We start from the raw sequence: 15142 nt of genomic DNA, 5'->3' as shown, positions 1-15142 counted from the left end.
TTTGCGAAATCATAATTTGTTTTAGTGTAAATACATGAAAATATTTACATTTACAAAGAGAAAAATTTGGAGTTGTCACTATTTCTACGTTATTCTGATAGTATTTGACTGGTCCGATCCACTATAGATTAAATTGGTCTGAATGTGGAACCTGAACTAAAAGGATTGTTAATATCTTAGTGTAATTTTTGCATTTCACAAATTCATCCCAAGGGCCAGACTGGACCTTTTGGCGGGCCGGATTTGGCCCCCGGGCCACATGTTTGACACCTGTGACATAAGTGTTCATATTTGAACGTACAGGAAGTCACAGTCAGCTGAAGTAGTTCCTCATACAAGCATTTTTTTGACAATTTAAATCCAAGATTTCACAACATTAGACGGTTACGCCACTAAAACAGCTGACTGTGTCTGTATGAGTGTGGAAAACATTTACATATAACAGGGGTGTCAAACTCATTTTCTTCCGGGGTCACATTCAGCCCAATTTAATCTGAAGTGGGCTGAACCCATAAAATAATAGCATGATAGCCAGTAAATAATGACAACTCCAAATTGTTTTAGCATAAAAAATGATATTCAGGCATGCCAATATTTATGTTTACAAACTATCCAAACAAAAAGGTGTGTGTGAATAACCTGAAAAATGAAATTTGTTAAGCAAAAAAAAGTACAATTTTATCAATATTATGCTTCAACTTATCATTTATATGCATTTCAGATCAGATCTAGAAAGGCACAAAACTTTAAGTAACAGGAAGAATATTGTTAAAATTGTGCTTAATTTTCTTTAGACAGTTCAGGTTATTCACATTTTATTGTTACAGGATAGATTGTAAATGTAAATATTTTCATAATTTAATGTTTTCTGCACTAAATCAAAGAGAAAAAAATTGGTGTTGTCATTATTTATAGGTTATTATGATATTAGTTTTGAGTTTGATGCCCTAACTTGCACTTTACCAATTCATCCCCCGGGCCAGATTGGACCCTTTGGTGGGCCGGTTTTGGCCCCCGGGCCGCATGTTTGACATCTGTGACGTATAAGGTGGCGTGTGTTCTATTTGTAGTAAATACTGACAGTTCCAACAGTTCTTATCGTGTGTGTGGTCGAAGAAAAGCAGTTGTTTCCTTTATGTCCTTGAGGCTCCATGCTTGTCATGTCACATGATGGGGTAGCTGGCCAGGTTAGCTATGCCGCACAGGTTGCCACGGTTACGTGCCATCAAGATGTAGCCCTGGTTTCCCCAGCTCTCACTCCAGCTGTCAAGAAAAAAAACAGAGATGACAGAGACAGAGCGACATTATTGGTTTTGAGCTTTGCCACGGGCCAAAAAACATCTGAGCTCATCAGTTTGTCATCAACACGTATGACAGAACACATCAAACGGACGCCGAGCACAAACAAACAGCCCGCCGTGTCATTTTGGTGCTCGGATGAGCCACCTGGTGACGCTCAGATGGGTGAGGAGCGAGGTTATTATCATTAATGAAAACTTTCTAAATGCTTAGTTTTAGTTTAGTTTTAGTATCAATTTTAGTTTTTTCATATCTTTTCTCTTCTTTGCCGTCGTATTCAAATAAATCGCAGACATGACTGCTGATTTCTCCCAACTTTAGTCTCAAGGTTATTACTGTTAATGAAAACTAACGAAATGACGAAAACTAGAATTGAAAAAAACATTTTCGTTAACTGAAAAAAATAAAAACTATAATTAAAAGAAAAAAAAACATAACTAACTGAAACTGTATTGTGTGTTTACAAAACTAACTAAAAAATATAAAAATTATGGATAAAATTCCCTTCGTTTTCATCTTTGTCAATGTCGGATTGATACGCAATTGATTTATTTCACTCTTGCAATTTTAGCTAGCGTCACCATACAACACTTTTTGGTCCGTCACTTGTGTTCACTCGTGGTTTCCAGTCGTCCCCACTCTACCTGGAAACATGGAGACTAAAGTTGGGAGAAAGCAGCAGAGTCCTGTCTGGGATTTATTTGAACTAGTGACATTGTACCCGTGGTGCCATTGTGCGTGAAAAGTACCTATACAATATTGTAAATGCAGCCTTCATATTGTAGCATCGTCTGCTAGCAGTAGAAATTTCATGAACGGCAGCATAACCACTTCCGAAAATGGAGTACGGCAGCAGGGATGAAGAATTCAAAGTAGAGAGAGGCTAAAATCCCCCAGCACACCTCACAACATTTGAATACGGACATAAAATTGTGCCTAGTAGATAGTTAGGTAGTGTTTCTATTCATTTGGCGAGTTTGGCAGCGATGGGGCCTGTGAAGGCTGAGGACAATCCGTACAAACGCCCTCCTGTGCTGCAACATCGATTGGACGGACACAAAACGTGCATTTTATAGTAGGATATGACGACGAAGAAGATAAAAGATATGACAAAACTAAAATTAATACTAAAACTAAGCATTTACAAAAAAAAGAAAACTAATAAAAACTAGCAAACCTGCTCTAAAAATGAATTAAACTAACTGAATTAGAGAAAAAAAAGTCAAAACTAAATGAAACTAAACTAGAATGAAAAATCCAAAACTATTAGAACCTTGGTAAGGAGTCCCACCTGTTCTTAACGATCCAGTACTTCTTCCCTTTGACAGTCACTCCGTAGCCCACCGCCAGCACGGCGTGATTGATGTCGTCAGGGTTACAGCTGGGATCGTAGTAAACACCTGAGGACAGGACAGAGGCAAGAGGGAGGAGTCAGTGTGGGCGGAGCCTGAGCCCAGAGCCTCCAACGCACAGAGGGTACACACCCATCTGGAGCGGTAAACCAGCGGACCAGAGGTTCACATTCATGTGCATGAAACCCAGCACCTTCTGGAACACTGTCAAAGTCAACAGTGAAAGTGTTTGGAAGTTTCAGCTCTAGTCCTGCTCTCACCACTCAAACAAAGCCATCGTCAACACAGTTTCAAATGTTTCCCATCGTTTGGCTGAAAAATCCTGTATTTTTTCTTTTCTTTTTTTTTTTTTTTTACGGCTATAAGGTGCATGTAGCATATTTTTGATGCTTTTTAAAACTTTTCGTTGTATTTTCCTCCTCTGAACCACTGGAAGCTCGCATCCTGGTGGCAGCCATCTTGGATGTTTTGCACTTTCTTATTGGACCAGCAGGTTACATGTGACTACATGTGACTACATGTGACTACATGTGACTACATGTGACTCAAACCGCAGCACGCATGACAACAATAGCATTACGCCAGTACAGTAAGTAGTACCGACTTCAAACACTGATTTTATCAAATCTGCAGGATTGCAAACAGAGAACTTTTGACATTTAGCTCAGGAACAATAAATCTTTGTAACTGAGTAAAAAGATTGTAGTGCCCATATGTCGGAACGGGATGAACGATATGGTGTTCACCTTACGGCCAATCACACAAGAAGAAGAAGGAGGTAAACATCTGGACATGGTTTAACATCCTCTATTCTGCACCTTCATTTCCTTCTCTGGTCCTTATTATTTTTCTATTCTGCTGTGAACACTATGGGCCTGGTTTACTAAAGGTTTGCACTAGGGATGCACCGATACCGATACCAGTATCAGGCATCGGCTCCGATACTCAGTGTGTGTACTCGTATTCGTACTTGTAAAAGTAATCTGATACAACTGCACCGATACCACTTACGGCCGTGTGACATTCCCAGTTCAGTGCAGCAGGTACGAGGAGGAGGAATAATGTGTGTGGAGTAGAGATGTAAAGATGTGAAAATTTCATATCATGGTTCTCATTATTATCACGTTATTATTGAAACTGTGCTCAAAATGTTCAACAAGTACTAATACACACACTGAAATTATTTAGCTAAGTTGTATTTAAAAAAAAACAATTAAAAAAAATAAATAAAATAATTGGCACAATGTCCCTTCTGTGTCAGAAACATTCAAATATTAACCCTTAGTGGTCTGAGTCTATTTTGTCTGTTTTTCAGTCCTTTTGATCTTACATTTATATACTATAGAAACAAATGTTTACTATACCCATGTTTGGGATCTGTTTTTTCAGCACAACTTCATCTATATCATCTGCCTATTAGTTTTTTTCACTTTAACCTACTATAAAAACATAAAAGGACAGAAAACACACACAAAAAAAATATAAAATTAAATTTGAAAAATGTATATAATTTATTGCATAAATAACACACAGATACTTAATGAACCTTTTCAAAGACTTTAAAAGTGAATATTGGTTCCAAATATTAGGTATATAAAATTAAAATTATAATAAATTAAAACTATACTCAAATATTTGACATAAAAGCAGATCTTTACATAGGCGTTTTCTCCAGAAAAGTGCAGTAATCAAAAACAGTTATCATGAGAATTAGAATTTAAATGGTAATACTAACCGTTGGCAATTTTACCGCGGTTTATTGTTATACCGGTAATCGTTACATCCCTAGTGGGGAGTGTGAAGAGTGTGGAGATTCAACCAAATAAATGACGGTGATAAAAGTAACGCTGACTGCAGGTAAAGTTCCAGACACAGACGGATACAGACGCAGCGTTCTGTCCGTCCTCTGCGTACATTCCATCCATTTTCCAGGCGCTGGCGGATGAGTACCCAGACGGAGAATACCAGCGGGAGTACGGAGCGGTGCACAAGTGAAAACCAAACTTCTGGCTCATTTCTCTTTTCTCTTCCTGCTGAAGCTAAACTTTTAAACCTTACCAGAGAAAACACTGCGTTATTAGTATCACATTAGTGTTCCCTCTGTCGTCTCCATGTTTGTTATTACTGACTTTCTTCTTCTCAAAAAACTTTCCTCTTCTTCGTGGTATTTGTCCAGTATGGTTAATTCAGGGTGACGTTCCCTGGTGCATTAATTGTCAAACGCTCATTCCAACACATTAAATGTCAGTAGCAGCACTTTGTTCCAGTCAGACTAATGACAACGACAATAAAGCACATTTACTAATTATTAAGGACTCGTATCGGTACTCGGTATCGGCAAGTACTCAAATGTAAGTACTTGTACTCATATTCGGTCTGGTAAAAAGTGGTATTGGTGCATCCCTAGTTTGCGCGTGTAAAAACATGTAAAAACTTCTATTTCACTGATAAGCACATACAACAGAAGTGACAGACAGTATCTGAGCAGTGGAGCAGCTCATGGAAACATTCCATCTGTTGGAAACGGAGCTGAAGTCCAGCAGACACTGAGGAAAACAACCTGGGGTCCTACAGGTAATACTGGAGTGAATGAAGACTGTAGAAGGAGTCAGAACTGGACCACAGAGTCAGAACTGGACCACAGAGTCCGAACTGGACCACAGAGTCCGAACCGGACCACAGAGTCAGAACTGGACCACAGAGTCCGAACTGGACCACAGAGTCCGAACCGGACCACAGAGTCAGAACTGGACCACAGAGTCAGAACTGGACCACAGAGTCCGAACCGGACCACAGAGTCCGAACTGGACCACAGAGTCCGAACCGGACCACAGAGTCAGAACTGGACCACAGAGTCAGAACTGGACCACAGAGTCCGAACTGGACCACAGAGTCCGAACCGGACCACAGAGTCAGAACTGGACCACAGAGTCAGAACTGGACCACAGAGTCCAAACCGGACCACAGAGTCCGAACTGGGCATGTCTGAGCAAATACCTTTTTGGTAGAACTGGAAGGACGGCAGTGTGGCATCGATGCCAACAGACACTGGACCCACTTTGTAGAGCGCCACCGCCAGGGCACGCTCGTTCCCCACAGGGACCTCCTTATAGCCTTTACACTGGGCCGCCATCCCAGAGGAGTTATACCGACAGGGCTGGTCCTGAGGAGAACAGCAGTCCAGTTAGACAACACAAAAAACACACAAAAGGAATAAATATTACAGAAAATGTAGAAAATGATGCTTTAAAAAAACATTTTGTCATATTCTATGCTGTGAAAATAAGTCCATTAATTACGACTAACAATAATAATAATAATAATAATAATAATAACGATGATGATGATGATAATGATATTAATAATAGTAATGATAATCATCATCATCATCATCATCATAATGTTGTGAAATCCAGTCAGAGCCTGTTTAATCAGTACAGAAGTTTCAGTCTTTCATAACTCAGCACTAGTTCTTCCTCTTCACAGAGGTAAATGACTCACTAGGAAATTATGTTGTTTTCAGTCAAATAATTAGAAATAATTCCATGTGACTGTTTCTGCTGACTCATCCTTTAGATGATTCCTGGTACAGTTTCAGTTACACAGACATATGCTTCGTTCAGATGGGGCTTTGTTGTTTTTTTCTGTAAATGGTGGGGTTGGTTTGTTTGTTCAGGAGGAACTGAGCTCTGCTGTGGTTTCATTCTGTGTCCTAGTCTTTATGGTAAACACACACACACACACACACACACACACACACACACACACACACACACACACACACACACACACACACTTTGTGGAAGTAGATGTCATTCACTCCAGAATGACAGGAACAAAAAAGTGCTGACCATCCCTGAAGCACACGCACACACACACACACTGTTAGTATTCAGTATTATGGCTATTATTAATAAAAAAATATTAACACAGACCAAGGTTCTAATAGTTTTGGATTTTTCATTATAGTTTAGTTTTATTTAGTTTTGACTTTTTTTTTCTCTAATTCAGTTAGTTTTAATTCGTTTTGAGAGCAGGTTTGTTAGTTTTTATTAGTTTTAATTTTTTTTCTAAATGCTTAGTTTTAGTTTAGTTTTATTTATTTATTTATTTTTTATATATCTTTTCTCTTCTTCTCCGTCATATTCAAATAAATCCCAGACAGGACTCTGCTGCTTTATCCCACAAGTGAACACAAGTGACGAACCATCAAATGTCGTATGGTGCGGCTAGCTAAAATTGCTAGAAGGGAATAAATCAATTTCGTATCAATCCGACATTGACAAAGATGAAAACAAAGGGAATTTTATCTATCATTTTTTATCCGTTTTAGTTAGTTTTGTAAACACACAATACAGTTTCAGTTAGTTATGTTTTTTTTCTTTTAATTACAGTTACCTCCACCAAGGAGGTTCTGTTTTTGTCAGTGTTGGTTTGTCTGTCTGTCTGTGTGCAAGATAACTCAAAAAGTTATGGACGGATTTGGATGAAAATTTAAGGAAATGTTGATACTGGCACAAGGAAGAAATTATTAAATTTTGGTGGTGAATGGGTGGTGGTGGTGGTGGGGGGCACTGATCTGCCTTGGTGGAGGTCTGCGCTCTACGAGTGCTTTTCTAGTTTTTATTTATTTCTGTCAATGAAAATGTTTTTTCAATTCTAGTTTTCGTCATTTCGTTAGTTTTCGTTAACGATAATAACCTTGACACACACACACACACACACACACACACACACACACACACACACACACACACACTCTACTTTTCCTTTCCTGTCATTATGGAGTGAATGACATCCACTTCCCCACAGTGTGTGTGTGTGTGTGTGTGTGTGTGTGTTTACCACACAGACGTGAACACAGACTGAAACCACAGTGCAGCTCAGTTCCTCCTGCAGCACTCAGAGGGTCACACTCAACTAAACCAACAGGGGGTCCAACATACGGTCCACGGGCCAAAACCGGCCCACCACAGGATCCAGTAAAGGCCCTGGGATGAATGTGTGAAATGCAAAACTGACACTGGACATATTAACAGAGTGTTCACATCAGTTTAGTTCAGGGGTCACACACAGGATCTGAATGGGATTTACAATGGGTCGGACCAGAAAAATCATATTAATAATGACAACTGTGACTTTTTTTTGGTCTGTGTTTTCATGTAAAACTAGTAAAATTACATGAAAGTTTTTAGATTTACAGACTATCCTATCACAAAAAAAATGGAATAACCTGAACAAATATGAACAACCTGGAATGTCTTAATACACTGTCAAAAAAAAAAAAAAAGGTATTATTCCGGCAGCAGGGGTGCCGAAAAAATACTGTTAAATAACAGAAAATAACCGTCTCATAAAAATACGGTAATTTTCCATAATTTAAATACAGTTTCTTGCCTTAACTTTAAATGAGATTTTGCTTTTTTTTTTTTTTTTTTTTTTTTTAATGTTTAATAAAGAATATTTTCATGTATTAAAACAATCAAATTACCTATATATATATATATATATATATATATATATATATATATATATATATATATTCATATATATAAATAATTTTCAATGAGACCTCAGTTGTCCAATCCACTGATAAAAACTGTATTTGGACAGTTTATCAGTGCTTATACATGTTATACGTTCACAAAAATACATTTATTCAACATTTTTGTTGTGAAACCTCCTGTAATTACACAAGATATTTGTCAATTAACAAACAAGTCTTGTTAAACTGACAGAACAAATACTTCTGTTACTGTTAATTGTCAGTAATTTTATCTTATTTTATTACTTTTTTTACAGTATTAAACTTTAAATTAACAGTTTAATCTCATGAAAAAAAAAATTGCAAAATCACGATACATTTGCAAATGTATTTTAACTGTATTTTTCTGTGAAAAAAGAAAAAAAATTCTTTTAAAATATGGAAATTTTATGGATATTCACAGTTACAGTTTTTTCATGTTATTTTACATTTGACATGTCAAATCACAATCTGTTTTTGTCATTTCATTGATATTTTCCTGTATCTTAAAAATACAGGAAAAATCTGTAAAATAAACAGTGAAAATTCTGTTAAATTACAGATTTTTTTTGACAGTGTAGCGCGTCCACCTCCTGTTTCATATTCTTTGTTTGATTCGCTGTCCTGTTTGTTTGTCCTGTTTGTTTTCAGACTCTTTTCAGACTAAACTGTCTCATGTCTCCTGTTTATTTGACTGTTGTTTGTTTTCATATCCAGCTCATTCTGTAAAGCCCTGGGAGGCAACCTTGTTGTGATATAGGGCTGTACAAATAAAACTGAACTGAACTGAATTGAATTGAATGTGGTGTTTCTGTAGATCACAGGTGTCAAACGTGGCCCGGGCGCTAAATCCGGCCCTCCAAAGGGTCCAGTCTGGCCCCTGGGATGAATGTGTGAAATGCAGAAATTACACTGAAGATATTAATGATCAAGGACGTGAAAATTATTTTAGGTCAGCTCAATCTCAAGTGGGTCAGAACCAGTCAAATACTATCATAATAACCTATAAATAATGAAAACTACCAGTTTTTTCTCTTTGTTGTAGTGTAAAAAAAAAAAAAAAGGAAAATTACACAAAAATGTTTACATTTACAAACTGTCCTTGTGCAAAAAATGTAAATTACCTGAAATTTCTTAAGAGAAGTCTGTGGAATTGTACTAATATTCTGCCTGTTACTAAATGTTGTGTGTATATGTGGATCCACTGTGATCTGTAAGTTGTGACTCACATGTATAAATGATAAACCAGCGTAACATTGTAAAAATTGCACTGATTTTTCTGAAGACTTTTCAAGTTCATATTTGTTTGTGTTATGTTCAAGTACGGTTCGTATATGTAAACATTTGTAACATTATATGTAAACATTTTCATGACAGAATTTGACTTTTTTTTTTCAGTCAAAAACAGAGAAAACAACTTTTGACATTATGTATCAGTTCTTATCCTGTCATTTATATTATTTGACTGGCCCGGCCCACTTCAGATCAGATTAGGCTGAATGTGGAACTGAACTGACATGAGTTTGACAGCCCAGCTGTAGAAGGAGGACACGGCACTCCTGAATCAGTGGCCTTTATATGAGATGATAAAAGCCCAGTTTAAGGGACCACAGAGGTCCTAGTAGGACCGGGGGGGGGGGGGGTCCTCACCTGTCCCACATAGGGGTAGGCGTCCTCTGAGTCGATGCCTCCGTTGGTTTGTACGTATCTGAAGGCGTTGGTCATGTATCCGCCTCCGCAGCCATCGTTCTCTGTGACACAGTCCACCAGGTTCTGAGGACTCAGGTCCAACAGCTGACCGGTCTGTTTGGCCAACTGACCCTCCAGAGCCCCAGCAGAACTGAAGGCCCAACAGGAACCACAGGAGCCCTGCAAGGAACAGCAGCACATATATGTGGAAATGTATACGATCATACATGTGTCAAACTATATGATCCATACATGTGTCAGTATATATGATCCATACATGTGCAAATATATATGATCCATACATGTGCAAATATATATGATCCATACATGTGTCAATACATATGATCCATACATGTGTCAATACATATGATCCATACATGTGTCAGTATATATGATCCATACATGTGCAAATATATATGATCCATACATGTGTCAGTATATATGATCCATACATGTGCAAATATATATGATCATACATGTGTAAATGTATATGATCATACATGTGTAAATATATATGATCATACATGTGTAAATATATATGATCATACATGTGTAAATGTATATGATCCATACATGTGCAAATATATATGATCCATACATGTGCAAATATATATGATCCATACATGTGTCAATATATATGATCCATACATGTGTCAGTATATATGATCCATACATGTGTCAGTATATATGATCCATACATGTGCAAATATATATGATCCATACATGTGTAAATGTATATGATCCATACATGTGCAAATATATATGATCCATACATGTGCAAATATATATGATCCATACATGTGTCAGTATATATGATCCATACATGTGCAAATATATATGATCCATACATGTGTCAGTATATATAATCCATATATGTGCAAATACATATGATCCATACATGTGCAAATATATATGATCCATACATGTGTCAATATATATGATCCATACATGTGCAAATACATATGATCCATACATGTGTAAATGTATATGATCCATACATGTGCAAATATATATGATCCATACATGTGTCAATATATATGATCATACATGTGTAAATGTATATGATCATACATGTGTAAATGTATATGATCATACATGTGTAAATGTACACACATCAGACTGGGTGGACTGAAGGTTAGAGTTACAGAACCCAGTGTGTGGTCTGTCAGTGACATTTAAGGACTTTTCTAGAACATCTACAGCAGATGTTGAACACAACAGAACAGAGGACGAGTCCAAAAACACCATCGGTAACAAATCAGACATGAGACCTGAAGACAGTTCCTGTGAGTGTCCACTGGGGGGCAGACTTTGATAAGATTATTTTAAAGCATCTGTTGTAAAAACTGTCTTTTAAACCTAATGTATCCAGTAAAAGTATTGGATAAACATGAGGAACAACAGCACTACAGGTACTGTTACTGTTTATATAAATAATGCTCAGTTTATCCTGACATGAAGACCTTCCATGGACTGTGTGCTGAATCCTCCTGGACATATGAGACTGGAGTAAAAGGATAAGATAAGAGAAGGTAAGGTAAGGTAAGTATGAAGAAAGTATTTACATAGTGTTTGCACATATACCTGATGTGATGTGGGGGTGGGGGTGGGGGGGTCACTGTGTACTGTTATACAGTCTGATGTCTGTGGGAGGAATGAGCTGTTCTTCACTTCTTTTTTGTTTGGATAGTTTATAGATGTAAATATTTTCCTAATTTAATGCTTTTTTTGCATGAAAACAAACAGAACATTTTGGGTTTGATATTATTATTTCTAGGCTTTTTTACTCTTAATTTACCAGTAGTGGCCCCTCAAAAAAAAAAAAGTGGCTTTGACGTCCCTGTTCCATCATCTAACACAGGCTCTCAAACTCATGTTCTTTCAGGTTCCACATTCAGCCCAATTGAATCTCCAGTGGGCTGAACCAGTAAAATAATAACAGAATAACCTATAAATAATTCATTCATTCATTTCCTGAACCCGCTTTATCCTCACTAGGGTCACGGGGGTCTCTTTGACCCTATCCCAGCTACATAGGGGTGAAGGCGGTGTTCACCCTGGACATGTCACCAGTTCATCACAGGACTGACATATAGAAACAAACAATCACTGTCACATTCACACCTATGGGCAATTTAGATGAACCAATTAACCTATCAGTGCATGTCTTTGGATGGTGGGAGGAGCCAGAGAACCCCTGCAGACATGGGGAGAACATGCAAACTCCACACAGAAAGGCCCCCCCTTTTTGACTGGTGTTGGAATCGAACCCAGGACCTTGTTGCTGTGAGGCATAAGTGCCTCACAGCATAAAAAATGGGCCGTGCAGCATAAAAAATGACAACTGAAAATAATATTTATATTAAATATATGATAAAAATATATGTAGATATTCTTTATAATTTAATGCGTTTTTTTTGCACTAAAACAAAGACAAACATTTTCAGTTGTCCTATAAATAATGACAACTGAACATTTTTGTCTTTGCTTTAGTGCAAAAAAACCCATTAAATTATAAAAATACTTACTTTTATAAACTATCCAAACAAAAAAGATGTGAATAACCTGAAAAAACTGACATTTCTTAAGAAAAATAAGTGCAATTTTTTTTACAATATTCTGCCTGAACTTATCATTTCTCCATGTGCATTATGGATCAGATCTACAAACACACTGTTGTTCGTCCATCAGTCTCGATTATGACCTTGACTTCAGTTTTTGTGGGTCCTGGAGTGGCTCGTCAGCCCTATTTTTCCCTGAAGTATCTGCCACAAAGACACTAAACACTGAGGAACAGGAAGAGAATAGTTCAAATTGTGCTGAATTTTCTTTAGACATTTCAGGTTGTTCATATTTGTTCAGGTTATTCACATTTTATTGTTACAGGATAGTTTGTAAATGTAAATATTTTCATCATTTAATGTTATTTTTTGCACTAAAAGAAAGAAAAAAAAAATTGAAGTTGTCATTATTTATAGGCATAGTGTAATATAATTTTTTCACATCAAACCAAGAAGAAAATCTGCAGTCATTCTTTTTTGTGGGTTCTTCTGCTGTTCTTATTTGACTGTAGATCAGATTGGTCTGGAATTTTTGCACTTTGTAAATTCCTCCCAGGGGCCGGACTGGAACCTTTTGGTGGGACACATTTGGCCCCCGGTCTGCATGTTTGACAGCTGTGTTCTAACAGATCGTCTCCTTCTGCTGTTCTCAGACGCTCCAGTTACTGTTTGACTACAGTTAGAAGGAGCTCAGTTCACTGTGTGTGTTCAGGTCCAGTGCAGATCTGAGGGTTGTGTTGAAGCTGTTGTTTAATGGATGAACAGCACAAACCCAGACACAGTTCAATGAATGTGGTTTATGCATGCATCCACCAGGGGGCGCACACATCCTAAAGATCAGCTCTGTCAAAGTCATGTTCTTTCAGGTTCCACATTCAGCCACATTTGATCTGCAGTGGGCCGGACCAGTAAAATAATAACAGAATAACCTATAAATAAGGACAACTCTAAATTTTTTAGTGCAAAAAATAACATTAAATGATGAAACTATTTCTATCCAAAACAAAAACGATGTGAATAACTGGAAAAAACGGAAGTTTCTGGAGAAAAATAAGTACAATTTTATCAATATTATGCCTCGACTTATCAGGTATACCTGTGTATTACAGATCAGATCTACAAAGGCACAATACATTTAGTAGCAGGCAAAATATTATTAAAATTGCACTTATTTTTCTTTAGACCTTTCAAATTGTTTATATTTGTTCAGGTTTTTCACATGTTATTGTTAAAGGATAGTTTTTTAAATGTAAATATTTTCATAATTTAATGTTTTTTGCTCTAAATCAAAGAGAAAAAAATGGTATTGTCATTATTTTTTTTTTTGACACTTATTTTTATTAGTCATTTTATCCCTTTAAAAAAACAACTGGAAAAAAATGGAAAAAAAAGAAATTTCTGAAGAAAAATAAGTACAATTTTATCAATATTATGCCTCGACTTATCATTTATACCTGTGTATTACAGATCAGATCTACAAAGGCACAAAACTTTTAGTAGCAGGCAAAATATTATTAAAATTGCACTTAATTTTCTTTAGACATTTCCAATTGTTCATATTTGTTCAGGTTTTTTCACATTTTATTGTTAAAGGATAGTTTCTTAATGTAAATATTTTCATAATTTTATGTTTTTTGGTCAAAATCAAAGAGAAAAAATTGGTGTTGTCATTTATGTTTTATCATTTATTCATTATTTTTTATTAGTCATTTTATCCCTTAGAAAAACAACTGGAAAAAACTGAGAAAACGTGAAATTTCTGAAGAAAAATAGGTACAATTTGATCAATATTCTACCTCAACTTATGATTTCTACATTTGCATTACAGATCAGATCTACAAAGGCACAAAACAGGCAGAATATTGTTAAAATTGCACTTATTTTTCTTTAGACCTTTCAGGTTGTTCATATTTGTTTAGGTTATTGATGTTTTATTGTTAAAGGATATCAGAATTTAATGTTCTTTGCAATAAATCAAAGAGAAAAAAATGGTGTTGCCATTATTTAGAGGCATATATGTCACATTATTTTTCTCACATTAAACCAAGACGAACATTTGGAGTCATTATTTCTAGGTAATTATGCTGTTATTTTTGAGTTTGAGGCCCTTGACTGTTAATATCTTCAGGGTAATTTTTGCATTTTGCACTTTGTAAATTCATCTTGTGGGCCAGTTTTTGTCCCCGGGCCGCATGTTTGACACCTGTGCTGCAGATCAGTTCTGTCAAAGCCATTTTAGTTCAGGTTCCACATTCAACCCAATTTGACCTCCATTGGACCGGACCAGTGAAATAATAACACAATAATAAATAAATAATGTCAACTCCAAACTGTCCTTACATGATGAACATGTTTACGTCTACAAACTGTCCTTTAAAACAATGGGAATAACATGAACAAACTGAAAAAATAAGTGTAATTTTAACCATATTCTGTTTCAGTTTTTCATTTCCACATGTTCATTCTAATGTACAGATACAGTGGATCTACAAACACACAACATTTAAGAACAGACAGAATATTGTTGAAAGTACACTGACTTATATTAAGACATTTCAGTTTGTTCATATTTGTTCAGGATGTTTACATTTTTTGTGAAATGATAGTTTGTTTTAGTGTAAATACAGGAAAATTACATGAAAATATTTACATTTACAAAGTGAATAATTTGGAGTTGTCAGTATTTACAGGTTATTATGATAATATTTGTGTGATCT

At 36.3% G+C, this 15142-nt stretch overlaps 1 protein-coding gene across 1 annotated transcript in view; it reads right to left on the bottom strand.

The window, feature by feature from the left end:
* Positions 1-916: 916 nt before the first annotated feature.
* Positions 917-15142, bottom strand: part of LOC115435572 (cathepsin K-like) — a 26853-nt gene continuing 12627 nt past the window's right edge. The window contains exons 5-8 of the mRNA XM_030158079.1: positions 9826-10044; positions 5649-5814; positions 2591-2699; positions 917-1263 (exon numbers count right to left, since the gene is read on the bottom strand). Of these exons, the coding sequence (XP_030013939.1) occupies positions 1164-1263; positions 2591-2699; positions 5649-5814; positions 9826-10044 (594 nt within the window). The 3' untranslated portion in view covers positions 917-1163. The remainder of the gene's footprint in view (positions 1264-2590; positions 2700-5648; positions 5815-9825; positions 10045-15142) is intronic.

Source organism: Sphaeramia orbicularis, chromosome 16 (genome assembly GCF_902148855.1).
Source record: "Sphaeramia orbicularis chromosome 16, fSphaOr1.1, whole genome shotgun sequence".
In the NCBI taxonomy this organism is placed as follows: domain Eukaryota; kingdom Metazoa; phylum Chordata; class Actinopteri; order Kurtiformes; family Apogonidae; genus Sphaeramia; species Sphaeramia orbicularis.
The sequence above is the reverse complement of the archived record's forward strand: the minus strand, read 5'-3'. Positions and strand labels throughout refer to the sequence as shown.